Raw genomic sequence first — 17,290 nt, 5'->3', positions numbered from 1 at the left:
CCAAGTCTCTCCCCAGCCCGCAAAATATGTGAGAAAACAGAGAGAACAAGAGACAAAGGAAAAGATCATAAATAAAATTCTAAAGCTCTCTCCCACTCTCTCTCAAAAAAAAGGAGGGGAGGCAAGGGGAATATCACACACTTTTTCTATTATTATAGGGACAGGTTGCCTTCTCTTCCATTCCTGTGGGCACTGTCTATAACTCAGACAGATATGGCCAGGGCTGGCCTTATCATGAGGTGAACTGAGGCAGCTGCCTCAGGTGCCAGACTGTGGGGGGAGCATGCCACTAGGACCCTGAGTGTAGAAAATTGTGTCTGCTGCTGGTGCATATGTATTCTCTCTGCTCTAGATGCACAGAGATGGTGGAGTGCTGTGCTGGAGGAAGGAGGGCACAAGAGACATAACAGGCAGGCAGGAGAAAAGGTGAGAGGGAATAACAGAAAGCAGCAGGAGCTGCAGGGAGAGAGAGGAAGAGGAGCCTCTTATGTACCTCTCTAGCACCCCAGGAGCCTGGACTGATTAACACCAGCTTCTCAGGGAGCTTCCTGTTTCCTGCTGCTTCCCTGAACCCACTTGAGGAGAACAGGCTGTCAACTGAAGTAGAAGGAGCCAGTTAGGCCCTTAAGACGCTGATATCTTCCCTCACTCAGGCCCTGCTACCAGCCTGCTTATTTGTCCCCTTCAACTGAGTGTTGAGAGCCACTGTAGCTGGCACAGAACAGCAGTCATGAGTGAAAGAAGAAAACACCCCTCTGGGTGTTTTTCATTCAGAAAAAGAAAGAAAGCAAAGGGAGTGTTTCTATCTGAGCAGGAAGGAGCTCTCCTGAGATACATAGACACAAATGTTCACGGTGAGCCTTCCGGCCCAGGTAAGGATGTGAGTGGTGAGGAGATGCCTGATCTTCCAGTTAGTCAGAGTGCAGGTGAGCTGGCAGCTACTGAAGCATCCATATCTCCACCTCAAACGGATGTAACCATGCACATTCCTGAGGAAAGGTGTAGATCAGAGAAGAGTGTGGCGGAGGCGCAAGAAACAGCTGCTGCTGCGTTTAGTTCCTTAAGTCTAGATGATCCAGGACTGTGGACCCACTTGAGCAGAAGCCTGAGGGACTTTTACTGCATGGGCCACAGCAAGTGAAAAACTTCAAGTTCCCCAAAGACAATGAAAATAGAAGTTTCCATCCAACACATTACTGGCGTGAAATCCCCAATGGTGACAAAGTGGAGAGGCCATGGCTTGTATACTTAAAAACCCAGAATGCTGCATACTGTTTTTTGTTGCAAACTCTTCCAGTCTAATGTTCAAGCCAATCTGGGTTCTATAGGAACAAAGGACTGTAAAAATCTGGCTAGAAATCTGACATACCATGAGAAGGCAGCAAATCACCAAGGAGCATTCCATAGGGGGAAAGAACTTGAGATGAGACTAAGGTTAAAAGCCACCATAGAGGATAAGCATCAAGAGAAGATTGCATCAGAGTCTCTTTACTGGCAAAATGTTCTGAAAAGGCTCATTACCATTGTGAGAATGCTTGCGACCCAAAACCGAGCAGTGTGTGGCACTTCAGATCAGCTGTATGTGTCAAACAATGGAAGGGAGTACTTGTGGCACCTTAGAGACTAACCAATGTATTTGAGCATAAGCTTTCGTGAGCTACAAAGTGAGCTGTAGCTCACGAAAGCTTATGCTCAAATACATTGGTTAGTCTCCAAGGTGCCACAAGTACTCCTTTTCTTTTTGTGAATACAGACTAACACAGCTGCTACTCTGAAACCAAACAATGGAGACTTTCTTAAAATTGTGGAGCTGGTGGCTGAGTTTGATGCTGTACTCCAGGAGCATCTAAGAAGAGTCACCACCCAAAAAATGTACACACACCGCTACCTTGGAAAAACAATTTAAAATGAGATCATACAGTTCCTGGCAACAAAAGTCAAACAGAAGATTGTGGCAGATCTGAAGTCAGCAAGATATTACTCTGTTATTCTGGACTGCACACCTGACATCAGCCATACGGAACAAATTACTTTAATGGTGCATTTTGTAAAAACAACAGAACCTAGTGAAAATGTCCCTGCAATGGTGACTGTCAAAGAGCATTTTCTAGAATGTATTGACATTGATGATACTACAGGAGCTGGTGTGACAAATGTGCTTCTTAAAAAGCTGGAAGATACGGGAATTGGGATAGCTGACATGAGAGGTCAGGGCTACGATAACGGTGCCAACATGAGAGGAAAGAACAGAGGAGTGCAGACACGGATCTGAGAGTTAAACCCTCAAGTTGTTTTTGTCCCTCACAGTTTTCATTCATTGAACTTGGTGGTCAGTGATGCAGCATCAGCTTCTAGTGAGGCTGCTAAATTTTTTAAAGTAATTCAAAGCATCTATGTATTTTGCTCTGCATCAACTCATTGATGGCAAATTTTGAAGCAACATCTGGGAACATCCTCTCTGATGCTGAAACCACTGAGTGCCACATGATGGGAAAGTCGAGTGGAGGCGATAAAGCCTATCAAACACCAAATTGGAAAGATAGATGATGCCATAGTTGCCATTATGGAGGATAATGCTATGACAGGAACTGTTTGTGCGAGAACAGTGGCAGAGGGAAATGGAATCACCAGAAACATAGATAACTTGAAATTTCTGTGTGGCTTAGTGCTGTGGCATGACATACTGTTTGAAATAAATGTAAGCAAGAGACTCCAAGGTGTTGACCTTGATATATCTGGAGCAATGGAACAACTGGATAAAGCAAAGTCATACCTACAGTTTTACTGGTCACGTGAGGGATTTCAAAATATTCTGAAGACTGCACAGAAGTGGGCAGAGGAACTTCACACTGAAGCTATTTTCCCACCCATTCAAGAATACAAGAGTCACCGAAGAAGAAGACATTTTGATTACGAGGCATGGGATAATCCCATAAGAGACCCCAAACAACAATTCAAAGTTGAATTTGTTAAACAGGTGCTAGATTGTGCAATACAGTCAGTTGAAGAATGTTTCATGCAGCTCAAGGAACACACCAGTATATTTGGGATGTTGTATGATATTCCAAAACTCTTCACTATACCTGAAGAAGACCCACACCAGCAATGCAGGGCACTAGAGACAGTGTTGACACATGATGACATGTGCGATATTGATGCAAGTGATTTAGGTGATGAACTGAAAGCCCTTTCGGGATACATTTCAGCAGGATCAACTCCAAAGGTTGTTCTGGAATATATGTGCACAAATAAGATGACCACCCTCTTTCCAAATGCTTTTGTTGCTCTGCGCATACATCTAACACTTCCTATAACAGTTGCCAGTGGAGAACGCTCCACAATGACACAAGAGAGGCTGGTTGGCCTTGCAACCATCTCAATAGAGCATGAGCTGGCCCAGACTGTGGACCTTCAGCAGGAAGCAGTTCAAATCTTTGCAACCAAGGCAGCAGGGAAAGCACCACTTTGATTATTCAAACAGATAAAAATGCCAGTGTTTACTATGCAGACAAGAAAAGTTACATTTGCTGTTCAGGCGTTTGAAAGTTAAGTGTTATTTAAAATTTTTGAACAAGGCATTTGAAGTTGTTAGTTTTCCTTTATTGGGGTAGGTAGCAGAGCAGTACCATGAGAGGAGTAGAACAGGAAGAAGGCAGAACTGAGACCTTTCAGAGTTTTGGCCCAAGTGAGGGGGCATGGGGTCGTCATTTGAGCTGCCCGCCTCAAGTGCCAAAATGTTGTGGGCCGGCCCTGGATATGGCCAAATAAACATACCATAGGTTGATGTATAGGCCTAGAGCTAAGAGTAAGAATGCATGATCAAAGAGATCATCAAGGGATCCAGTGCAGCCTTGAGAAGATGCTGGTTACTCCTAATCAGAAAATCTGAAGCTGAGTTAATCTTCCAAACCAAAAATTTGAAGCACAATTCTGGAGTTCTGCCTCAATTTGGTGAGAAGACCATTTTCTCAAATGAGACATAGAGCTAGTTGGATATTACTTTAACAAGGTAATAACCGAGTGAAAAATAGCTGCTGCACTGCTATGAACCTGAATAATAACTTTTGTAATTACTGATATTTTGGCCTATCTTTATATAAAAAGAATAATGCAGTTTTGCATATTAAAGTTTTTGTATAAAATGTGTTCAGGTACAATGTGTAAAATTGTAGGTTTACTCATATGTAATCAAACATTATTTATCCTCCCTAGACTGTCTTTGAACAGGAAAGTAAACATGTAGGAAAATCTGCAAGCTCTATTATTGCCAGTCACCTTGAAAAAATTGGTTATTATATGAAAATCTACTAAAAAGTTTAACTTTTGTGAATGCCTTGGTAGCAAACCTAAACAATGCACTTAACTTTAACAAATGGTGGTAGGACTTCAAATACATGGCATAATAGATCTTTTCAAAGAGAATTTTGCATGGGCAAATACTTCTCTCAGGTAGTATTACAGAACACCAACTTTTAGGGTATTTTCAAAGAGAACTTTTCCTGAATCCTTATGTAAAACGTTTCACGCTATGCATCCCTTGTTTGTGAAAACTATTCCACTTTTCCCCCTTTACACAACCATGCATAGGCACAACATGTTGTGCGCATGAGGTAAGACTTGCCCAAGCATTATTAACTTGGCTTTCATTATCATTGGCTTTCTGGGAGGTTATATTCTCATTGTTCCTAGTATAACTAACGTAACCTGACATATCAAATGGAGAGTTTTCTAAAGCAGAACAACGACAAACAATCAAAGCAGCAATTTGATTTTACATAGGGGAAAACATAGAAAGACAAGCATTTTTGAAAGGCTTGTGAAGAAAATGCAATTTTCTTCTTCCTGGGTAATATTAAGATCGGATATTAATGTGTACATGAAAAGCAGCATCCTGTATTAACAAGGATGCCCGTTTTCCACCCCAGGCTTCCAACTCTTTTTGTCTAATAGCAGAATTCATTGCTTGAGAACTGCATGTAAAGGGTACTCAAACTCATTGTTGTCCCTTTCAAATCCCACCGACTTCTGCTTGAAAATTCAAAGCCACACACACACACACACACACACACACACACAAAACCCATAGTTCACTTCCTATCAACAAGTATGGGGAAATATGCCATGGTCTGGAGGGTAGTTGTATCAGTTTCACAAAAACTAACTATGAGTGCTGCATAATTGTGATACCCTTTATTTTAGAATTAGGGTGTTAGAAGTGGAACACGCAGATAGACATCCAGAGAACTTTTGTATTCAAACATACATTCATTATAATGTGGATTAAATAGTAGTTTGAGCGTGAGCCCCATAAATAATAGTCTTGTACATCCTCTCTCTTTATTTACTATCACTTACGGTATGCACGAAAAGGTCTTCAAATTTAATCATGCACTCCATCTAGCCTATAGTCATTGACTCATCACCTTACAATAAATAAATTACATAAACAAGAAAAGTCTAAAAACTATTGACCTTTCATTCTTTCCCTCCTTTCTATGAGCATGTAACATGAGGACCCTGTTTTCTTTATCTCCAGCATCATCTGTGTTGTAGGGTATGTGGATACAGGGGAAGCAGTAGATGAGGTATATCTTGACTTTAGTAAAGCTTCTGTTACCGTCTCACATGACCTTCTCATAAACAAACTAGGGAAATACAACCTACATGGAGCTACTATAAGCTGGGTGCATAACTGGTTGGAAAACTGTTCCCAGAGAGTAGTTATCTGTGGTTCACAGTCATGCTGGAAGGGCATAATAAGTGGAGTCCCACAGGGATCAGTTCTGGGTTCAGTTCTGTTCAATATCTTCATCAATAATTTAGATAATGGCATAGAGAGAACACTTATAAAGTTTGCCAACTATACCAAGCTGGGAGGGGTTACAAGTGCTTTGGAGGATAAGATTAAAATTCAAAATGATCTGGAGAAATGGTCTGAAGTAAGCAGGATGAAATTCAATAAGGACAAATGCAAAGTACTGCACTTAGGAAGGAACAATCAGTTGCACACATACAAAATGGGAAATGACTGCCTAGGAAGGAGTACTGCAGAAAGGGATCTGCAGATCATAGTGGACCACAAGCTAAATGTGAGTCAACAGTGTAACACTGTTGCAAAAAAAGGGAACATCAAGGGATGTATAAATAGAAGTGTTGTTAAGCAAGACATGAGAAGTAATTCTTCCGCTCTACTCCGCGCTGATTAGGCCTCAACTGGAGTATTGTGTCCAGTTCTGAGCACCAGATTTCAGGAAAGATGTGAACAAACTGGAGAAAGTCCAGAGAAGAGCTATAAAAATTATTAAAGGTCTAGAAAACATGACCTATGAGGGAAGATTGAAAAAATTGGGTTTGTTTAGTCTGGAAAAGAGAAGACTGAGGGGGACATGATAACAGTTTTCAAGTACATAAAAGGTTGTTCCAAGGAGGAGGGAGAAAAAATGTCCTTCTTAACCTCTGAGGATAGGACAAGAAGCAATGGGCTTACATTGCAGCAAGGGAGGTTTATGTTGAACATTAGGAAAAAATTCCTAACTGTCAGGGTGGTTAAGCACTGGAATAAATTGTCTGGGGAGGTTGTGAAATCTCCATCATTGGAAATATGATAAAAGCAGGTTAGACAAGCACGTATCAGGGATGGTCTAGATCAATAGTGGGCAACCTGTGGCCCACGGGCTGTACGCAGCCCATTAGTGGCAGCCAACATGTCCCTAAGGCCTGCGCCACTTTCCGCAGCTCCCATTGGCTGGGAATGGTGAACCGCGGCCACTGGGAGCTGTGGGCAGCCGCGCCTGTAGTCAATGTAAACACTGTCTTGCGTCCCATCAACGGATTACCCTGATGGGCTGCCTGTTGCCCACCACTGGTCTACATAATAAATTAGTCCTGCCATGAGTGCGGGGGACTGGACTAATTGACTGCTTGAGGTCCCATCCAGTCCTATGATTCTATGATCACTTATATTTTCTCAAATTACTACTATAAAGTAGTATACCATTTTCTCTATAATGTGGATATACATTTACCTTCTACAATCTAGAGACACTATAGCAGTTTAAAATATTTTATTGATGTTTATTTAAGCTGAGATATCATAATGGTCTAATACATTTTTATTGATGTTGGGATAAAATTTCAAAAGTGCCTAAGTGATAGTCACTTGGGTGCTTTTGACAATGTTACGCCTAGGACCAATAAAAGATACATTTCCTTTTTTTTTAGTTCTATAAAGTACAGTTTGAAGAGAAGTTATGTTATTATGCATTTCCTAAGGCTTTTGTTTTGGTTTTATTAAAGAAAACAGACAGAAAAAAGAAGAAACTTCAATAGAAGGCACTTAAGTCTCCAGGACTTTGAAGATCTACCAGCTTCCAAAAAAATGCAAATACCTTATGCAGGCTCCATGATCCATTGTTTATACCACTTGAACCGTGGTTTCATTTTACCTTGTTTTAGTAAATCAAACCGTGTCACAAAGGAACCAAAGTCTGAATGGGAGGGATAAGATTGATAATAGCTTAAAAAGTAATGACCTATTAAATCAGCCCAGGACACAAAAGACAAAAATAAAACCGACTCACAGCACACACAGTATTCTAATATTTTTATGCATTTGCCAGAGCTGCATTATGTGAGATTGTATATGATAATGTTTAGGAGGGAATGGAAGCAGTAATGGATTTTTAAAAGACATAATTAAATGGTCAATATATTCATGCAGCCACTAGGTGAACTGGTCAGGCCACATGGATTCAAGTGCCAGCAATACGCAGATGACATAAAGCTCTACTTATCCTTCACCACATTTCTCCACACCACTGCCACCAAGATGTCCCCAGGCTTGGATCAGCTCAGCTCATGGATGAAGAAGAGCTGGTTGAAGCTGAACCCAATCAAGACAGAGTGGAAAGAGGGAAACATTTCAAAGAGTTTGCAGCTACAGTGCAGTCACCTTTGGCTGAAAACACCCACCCACAATTGGTCAATTCAACCTGTTGTGTAAGAGTACTCCTGAACTCCCCAAGGATGCTAAGCTCTCACGTAGCAGCATCCATGAGTAATGCATTCCACCATCCCGATTGGCTAGGAGATTTTGTCCCATCCTGGTGAATGATGACCTGGCTTCAGTTATTCATACCTTTGTCACCTCTCAGTTACAGCAAGGCAATATCCCTGGGCATGAAACCTTCGATATTTAGGAAACTCCAACTGGTATAGAATTCTGAAGCCTATCACCGTAGCAACACAGGTTACCACAAACACATCAAACCTGTCCTCCAATCCCTACACTGGATTCCCATAGAATCAGGTTCAAAGTCTTGGTCCTTATTTTCAAGATGCTCCCTGGCTTGGGCCCAGGATATCTCCTAAAATCCAGTATGCAGATTGGGGTTGACAGCTTTAGTCCTCAGGCCCAGCAGAACTACAGTAGGCTTGTCTGTGCAGGAGACAGAGCTTTCTCAGGGGCGGCCCAACACTGTCAATGAACTCCCACAGAACTGAGGACCAACCCCAGCAAAACCAAACCCTCCACTGCACATGCAATTCTTCCCCTGATGTGAGAACGATCAATAAGTGACATATATTAGTTACATTGCTTAATACACTACTGGAAGGCGCTCGGATACTCTGGTGATGAGAGCAATATAAGAAATTATGTAGAATAGAATAGAATGCAGAAGACAACCAAGGATAGTAATGGCACTGCCAGCATCAATTTAAAGGATGAATGGCTATAGATATAGATATAGATAGATACAGATATAGATACACACACTCAAACATCCATCCTGCTATCTAAATTGTCATACCACAACAGATCAGAAATCCATCTAGCCTGGTATTCTGAGTCATCAGCACCCGATGTTTCAAAAAGGAAGCAGGGAAAATATCACAATACACCTGTTCATTTGTACAATGCTTTATAATAGAGAGAGGAAGGATTTATTTTTTACAGCCTGCAGGCGATCACAATTCCCTGAAACATTACTGTTTATACTATTGCTGGATAAAACTCAAAAAGGTTCAGAGGTTTGGGTCGGTGTCTATGTGAATCTCTTTGGTCCAGAAATCAGGATGAAAATCTAGCAAGAATAGTCTCTCTAATGAGATTACCAGCCTCCTCTGGTTCTACTTATGTCTGTTACAGAATTCAGTGTTTCTACTTCTAAAACCAGACAGAGCACAGACAAACGAAGATGGAAAATAAAAACCAGACAAGAAGAATAAAAAATATATTTTTGAACACTAAGAAGTATACAATTCAGTTTTGGTTGAAGAGTCAAGCTGAATCTTATGTCTTATAGGGACTGATTCATCTGTCCTTTGTCATGTGTATTAGTACAAGTGTAAGCAATTTGAGGATATGTAAGATATAGACGAAAATTATTATTAATACACAGTGAAACCTGTATTAAGTGGCCACCCCAGGGATTGACAAAAAGTAGTTTGATCTTTTGATAAAGGTAAGCGGTAGTTCTATTTTAAAGGCTGAAGGTGATTCTATAAAAGAATAGATCTTACTAATTTGAGACCAAAATTATTTAAAAATATTTAAGTACATTAATATTTATATTTTATTCAGTACTTGAATACCTAATATAAACAGATATTTAATACAGTAATGCCATTTGCAGCCAAAACATGGATCTTTCTGGCAGATACCCTAGACCTACACAAAATAAAAATGTGTGGACCAGGTCCACTCTCAAGTGTCTGAGTGCAACTCTTATTATGTAAATAACGTGAGAATTTAGCCTGTTACATTCATTATATTTAATACCTGTTTGGTGTTTCTGTATTAAAAAAATATACTGATACATAGGTACTGCCACTATTTTCTCTTTTTGTTAATTAAAAAAAAGAAAGAAATGACTGAAAACCATCTAATTGGAGACATAAGGTCTGACCCAAATCCCAGTAAAGTCCGTGGTAGGCTTCCCACTGGGCTTTGGAGCAGGCTCATAAATAGCTTATATAACTATGTGAGCCTGTCATTGTTAAGCTTGTCTTCACTCCTGGTGTCTCTCCGATGGTGTGTTGCACTCACATATTGTATCCTATCTTAAATTAGACTGTAAATTCTTCTGGGTTGGGATTGTGTCTTACTCTTATGTGTGTGTATAGCATCCAACAGAATGGGTCCTGATCCTATGTGTCAACTTTCTAGGTGTCAATACAAGGCAAGTAATGAATAATAACTGTGCAATTGCTGAATCACCATTTTTGAAAGAATTGCCTAAAAGCGAGGAAGCTGTTTTCAGAAGTGCCATCTTTCAGGGATAGAATTTCTGGGACTGATGCTAGATGTGTAATATATTGGCGTGGCAAAGACATTTCTAAAATACTTTGCCTGCTGGCATTTTCCTACCCTCCCATGCGTACTAAAGTTTAAGTCAATGTCAGATTTATAAAAGATATGAAAGAGGAAAGAAGTGTGTTACATTGGTTCACCCAAAATGCTTAAAATGGTCTTTTAAAAAATTTCTCAGAAAAAACAGCTCCCTTTCATTTAAAAGTAAGTAATTATAAAAGAGTTAACAGATATGGGTTATCAGCAAAAGGAAGGGCATTCGGGGAATTGCATGCATGCCACCTATAGCACAAAGACAGCCCATCAGAAAAGCCACTGGCTGATAAATGTTACTGCAAAGGACAAGTGTAATGAAAGTAATGGAGAGATTCTCACTCTGCTTTACCGATGTGATACCACAGCCTTAAGGGATCCTAGTCAAAACACCGTATGTAAAACATATTGCAGAATATTGAAGAATTTAGTAAATATCTTAACCCACAAGCAAAGGAAGAGGGGGAAAGAAAATGTGTTAGTAAAAAGAAAATGAAAATGGACTTAAAAGGGACAAGAGAGATGTTGTATTCCAATGTACTTGAATTATCAAATCATGTTTAATGACTGGGATTTCTCAGGAAAAACTAGGAATAAGAGAGATTATACCTTGAAATATCGGCAAACTGTTTCTTTTGGTAAATATATTTTTTTTCTCTATGAATTATGTGAGAGAAGTCAGATAACAGTTTTATGAAACATGGGTATAAAGACAGAGTGCCAGCATCTGATAACAATCTTTCTGACAACAGTTGAGCACATGAGTAAAATGTGGCAGATGGTCACTGTGTATTCCTGGGGGCAGAGTCCCAAAATACACATCTTGTTTGAGGAAAACACCCAATACATCTCAACCCTCTGCTGTTAGATTGCCAGAAAGTATCCAACCAAAGTCTGAGAGATTAATAGACCATCACACGGTGTAAACAAGGCAAATGGTAGAGGGAATGTGGCTCAGAAATATCAGCAGCATTTGTAATATGCTTGTCTCATGTATTCACAAAGAGCATAATTTGAAATATGGTCTAAAATACACAGAAACAAATGATTCTTTGTAAAGGCACGGGCAGTACCTACTTAATCACTTTAAAACCAAAACCATGTGCTATTTGGTCCATTGTTGGCTGCATAGTACTTTATTGTAAAATCACTTCTACAACATGCCAAGATAAATCCAGAATGAAGAGAAAAATACAGAACATATTTCATGTACCAAACAATAAGTACATGAATCACAGTGCATAATGTGCACAGTATATTATAGTCACATTGTACATTTCACCCACAAAATACAATAGCAGCTATAATATAAAATGTATATTCACATATCTAAAGATTTAGAACAGCAATAAAACTAATAAAACAGTATATTTTTCTACCTTTCTAAACTGTGTAAAGTTATGCAAAGACATATACAGTACAATGATGTAAGCTCATAAAAAAGTGCCTGAAATCCACAATACTTTCTAGGTATAAGCTTTTGAATGTAAAGCTTAGATAAGGCCACGCTGAAGTGTCTTTCTTTACCCAACATAAATGTAATTTAGGTAATTTGTTACAGCTATACATGTAACAACTAATCTCTGTGTTCTTTATAGTACATATTTCTCCCATAAATACGAAGCTCTCAGCTAATTAGACAGTAACCTAGACATGTCCGATTTCCAGTACAGTGGCAGATATATCTATTATGTGTTGCCATGTCACTTTGCTCTGAAAGAGTTAACTTTCTAGCTCCTATTTTCTGCAGTGCTGCATAAACACTGCACATTATTCTTACTGAGCATGCTTCATCTTCCCTGTCTACACAGTCTTGGGCTGTCAATCAACTGTCAGTTCCTACTACATCAGCACAGTGTGCATCATCAGGCTGTCAGCGCAGCAGCTGATGAGACTCTGCTAAGGGCTGTCAATCAAACTTGTTTCTCTTATCTGTTCTGGAAATATTTTGTCTCAGAGAAACAAAGACCTGGGCAACAACGGATCAGAGTGTAGTATTTACTCTTTTACAAGGATACAGGGCTCTTAACAGGAAACGAACATGTTTTATCCACAACCAGGAAAAAAATCTGTTTTATTAGAATAAGCTGCAAATTTTCTTGTCTTGCATAAACCCTATTGTGGTCTTGACCCAGTAAAACAGGGCATAATAAATTAAACCAAATTTGATTTTGGTTACATTGTAAAATGTATTTCACAGTTTTCCTTGTTCAATTACTTTGTTCAGTGAAATTCAGCATACACTGTGCAGTGCTTTCAGTTTGAAATAAAGTAACATCTCTTTGACTGGCCTGGGGGGGCTTTTCCTCTCCCTAAGCCACAGGAATGTGCGGTTTTACTCCAGCCTAAAGGCCAGTCTACAGAATACACTTAGGAGTCCTACACACCTTTATTACATAACAATATACATTTATTTTGTATAACATTTGTCCTGAAACTGAATTGCAAGATGTTACGCACAGTTCAACAACATACTGATAGAGTTCATAATAAATAATAGCAGAGGGATAGGGACGTTAAGGGGGTATATGCAAGGGAGAAAAGATATGTTTCCAAATGAGATTTGAAAGACTATGGTAATCTCCCTGGAATTCTGTACTGGAGACAAGAAGCTACAGAGGCTAAGGCTCTTGCACCTACAATTATAAGACTATGAGGTGGGACAGAAGAGACCAGGTCTGACTGAGAGGTTGTGTTACAGGTTGAGCCTGGCCTTTAAGAGTTCAACTCCCAGCTCTGAGCCAAGTCTGGTTTTCCGCACAGATCAAAGGAATTCTGGAACTTGTGGTCAAGACCATTAGAGCTGTAGGCCTGGAGAGAGGCAGTGTTATCTTGGCCAGCAACTTTTCTCAGTGTAGAAAGGAATGTTTTCAACTATAGTGATTTAATTGTGAGTCTCACAAAATTTGGTGTTTTTCTTAAAACCTCAATCTCCTGGAGTCATGTGATTAAATGAACATCTCAATTTCCATTTTTTTAAAAAGTGAGTTTACAACCCTCACCATTGCCAAGAAAATCTTTAAAACATGAGTGCTAAAAGTTTAAAAATCAGAAGGCAAAAAGAATCAAAAAGTTTTGGTTTTTTTTCAAAATCATAATTTTTCAGACAGTCTCATGATTTTGGGGCCCGAGTCATGATTTTTGAACACTTGGGATTGGCAGTACTATGCTGGGGGGTCACTAGACATTTTTTATTTCATCTGCCAGCAAATTCCATACTCTTGGTCCAGCTGCTGTGATGGTTCTGTCCCATGTGGTATGAGCCTCCTGCTATTAGTTAACAGTTAGTTGTTCCCAGGGAATAAAGCTATTGTGGTAGGTCATGGTCCCTGAGAGAAAGTGTCTCTCAGGTAGCAAGGACTGATCCTATGCATGGCTTTGACATTCAGGAAAGAGACCTTGAATGGAACTCTGTATTCTATGGGGAGTCCCTGCAAAGAGTGGTTAATTGTCCTGATGACTTGTATTGCTGACAAAGTGAACTGCTCTGTTCTAAACTAGCTGGGGCCTTTTCAGGACATGAAGCTTTCCTAGATATAGAGAACTGCCATAAACTATGAGCCTAGAGACCCTGTCCATCTCCTCCCATTCCTTCATATACTACACTATCTCAGGAGGTCATAACTGGGACAACTCACACTCCATCCACCCAGGAAGGTTGCTCTTGAACCCAGACAATATTGAGGGAACAGTCACCGGCCTAGCTGTTTGACAGGTTAGGAGACACTTAAAAGAGATTTTACAGCAACAATGAATATAAATAGGACTAGTGCCTGAAAACATCAATATTACTTCATGACAGAATTATGCAAATATTTGCGAATGAAAGTACAGAAATAAAAAAGTACTGAAAAAATCTCTATATGATCAACTTTAATCATAATGTTAAGGAGCATCATAACAAAAGCTACAATAACAATAGTTTGTTCAGACGTCACCAATTTTTTTTTTTTTAAATCGTGCATACTGGACAGGTTTGAAGTGTACTCACAGTAATTTGATGTTTCAATCACATTTATCAACAGCATTGACTGAGCTACCCACACTTATACATAGCACAACCATTATCAAGCGTTTGTGACAACAGGAATATTTTAACCTGTGACAAATTATTTCATATTTGGCACTGTTTTCCAGAAACACAACTCCCTCTGATCTAACTGGACATTAATTGCTTTTTGGCTGATGTATCTGTGTCTTCTCAACTGATAATACAACTAGGAAATCTGATATCTGACAAGTTGACTCAACTTAATCAGGACAGATCAGCTGTTACCAATGTTGCTACAGGCTGTAATTTCAGGACCTTTACAGAGTTATCACTCGCTTTGAAAGGCAAGAAACTGTAATTCTGTCAACACTAATCCCAAAATGTGCGTTCAAAGTGACTTATATTTTTTCTTCAGAAAAAGGTAATACTTGTCAAATAAATACCTGAGATAATTGATAAAATGAATTAGAAGTATGTGAGTGATACACTGAAAATCAGTCAATCTCAAGAAAAATAAGAACCTTGAAAGATTCAGAACATTAAGCACAGAGCACAAGCTGTCACAGAGAAGCAAGGGTCACTCAGAATGGATTGAAACAATTTGCAATGCAGTTTTTCAATGTTTCTGTATCTCTGTGTTGCTCAGTGCTAGAGTAGAGTGAATAATTCACGGCAAACAATTTGTTCAATTAATTTTAGCCCTTTCTCCTCCTTGTGGAACATGGGCAAATGGATCACAGTGTTGTCAGATGTATTTGTTACTCGAATTTATTCATGGATTGACTGACCGTATTCTAAAAATTCAGCATCATTGCTTAGTTGTGATTGGTCAGATAACATCCAAGGACAGATCTTCAGCCAATATAGATCAGAAAGGCTCCGTGACGTTGATGGAGTGGTGCCAATTTACACCAGCCAAGGATCTGTTTCTTGGTATTTTTTCTGAGCTCTGAGTGAATGTGGAAGCTCTTCCATCAGGAATACTGACATTTTCCACAAAAATCCCTTTCTGTGAATATTTTTGCCAAGAAATCTGCATCATTTGAAAGTTAATGGAAAGTGAACATATAAAAAGTGCAAACACAGACAAAGCAAATTCATTTAAAAATTCCAGTGAATATTAGCAGAATGTTTTGCATTATTTGCCCAGGTCAGCTTGCAATTCACATACTTATATTCACAGTATAGAAGTACACAGAAATTTCAAAACTTAAATTCCTTTCTTTAAGAAACCAGTGCATTTTGTTAATGGAACTTGATGGTAGCTTCATGTGTTGTAGCAAGTATACCACTATCACCAGCTCTTAGGTCTGTATTGCTTTTATAGAATAAATGCACAGAAACTAAGGCATAAAATCATAACGATAAATTTGTCTCTTACTGTATCGCTTTGGTCCATCTTCCAAACAAAATGAAAGGGTTAAGGTTGCATCATCTTCAAAAAACTCAGTTGCAAAGGCATCCCACCAGAGGTTGTCACTATCCTAGGAAGAGAAAGATCATTCATTTAACACATGGCAAAAAGAAAATAACCTCTTTTAAAAGAAGAAATTCAAAGGATCCCATTTTTGGTTTGGGCTCTGTCTGCACGGAAGGGTGGATGTCCATGCGGTCATTAATCAAATTAATCTACTCATGTAAGGGTCTGTTCTGATTTAAGGAAACAGATAATATATTATTAATAAAATATAATTTATTTTTTGTATTACGAGAGATCTTCCATTAAGCTAGGCACTGTTCAAACATATAAAATAACATAGTGTCGTCCATACAAATGAGTATTTACACACATTTTGTTAAATCTTTAAATGTTTTTACAAATCATTTGGTACTTAATATACTGTAATATTATTTTTTTCTTTTCATGTGCTACCTATATGGTATGATTGCTCTTGAGGGTGAGAAGGAACAGTACTTTATTCTGAAATCTTATGTAATGTGATCATTATTAGCATGCATGTACATGTAAGTTATTTTGAAACTAAATGTAATAGCTATTGGACTTAGATGCATTTATTATAACTATGACCGTCCCATAGGTTAATTAAATATCAGCTAGTTATTTAAATGCACTTGCTAGGAGAATTCTTTACTTTTCAATAGGACACGGAAGATGAAACCAGAATTTTAAAGTCTCCCCTCCCCCTCTTTCTGAGACATTCACTGCTCTACACTAATAGAATATAATAATTATTAACACAAGGTAAAATATACAGCATATAACCAATAAAATACTAAGGCTGGGTTGATGATCTTCGAAATTGAACCAAAATTTTTCAAATGTGGGTGCTTAAATTTGGGCATCCAAATCTATAGCTAGGCACCTAAATAAGTATTCTGATTTTCAAAGGTACTCAGCACCCACAGTTCTTCATGAAGTCAATGGGAACTTGAAAATCAAGTGCCTTATTTAGGTGGCTGCTGTTCAGTTTAGAAAAGAGATGATTAAGGGGGAATGTAAAAAAGACCTATAAAATCATGAAAGGTGTGGAAAAAGTGAATAGAGAAGTGTTATTTACCCTTTTCCACAACACAAAAACCAGGGGTCACCCAATTAAATTAATAGGCAGCTGGTAATACTTTTTCACACAATGTACAATTATCCTAGGGAACTCACTGCTGTGGTATGGTGTGATGGCCAGAAGTATGACTGGGTTCAAAAAAGAACTAGATAACTACACAGAGAACAGTTCTACCTATGGTTATTAGCCAAGATGGTCAGGGATGCAACCCCATGCTGGGGGAGACCCTAAATCTCTGACTGCGAGAAGCTGGGAGGGGAAGACAGAGGTGGATCTTTCCAAAATTGCCTCTCTCCTTGATGTACTCTCCTTGAAGCTCTGGTTCCAGTCACTGTTGGAGACAGGATACTGGGCTAGACGGACCATTGGTCTGACCCAGTATGGCCGTTCTTATGTTCAGTCTCCCTTCATCTTGGCTTCTGTGCTGAAAAC

At 39.1% G+C, this 17,290-nt stretch overlaps 1 protein-coding gene across 6 annotated transcripts in view; it reads right to left on the bottom strand.

Annotated features, from left to right (window-relative positions):
* The window catches only part of LDB2 (LIM domain binding 2), a 490,344-nt gene that overhangs the window by 151,743 nt on the left and 321,311 nt on the right, over nucleotides 1–17,290 (bottom strand). For all 6 annotated transcript variants that reach the window (XM_084627461.1, XM_084627458.1, XM_084627457.1 and 3 more), the window contains one exon: nucleotides 15,718–15,820. In XM_084627461.1, coding sequence (XP_084483587.1) covers nucleotides 15,718–15,820 — 103 coding nt within the window. The remainder of the gene's footprint in view (nucleotides 1–15,717; nucleotides 15,821–17,290) is intronic.

Source organism: Lepidochelys olivacea, assembly GCF_965140295.1.
Source record: "Lepidochelys olivacea isolate rLepOli2 genome assembly, chromosome: 4".
Taxonomy (NCBI): Eukaryota; Metazoa; Chordata; order Testudines; family Cheloniidae; genus Lepidochelys; species Lepidochelys olivacea.
This window is presented reverse-complemented; position numbering and strand designations above follow the sequence as displayed.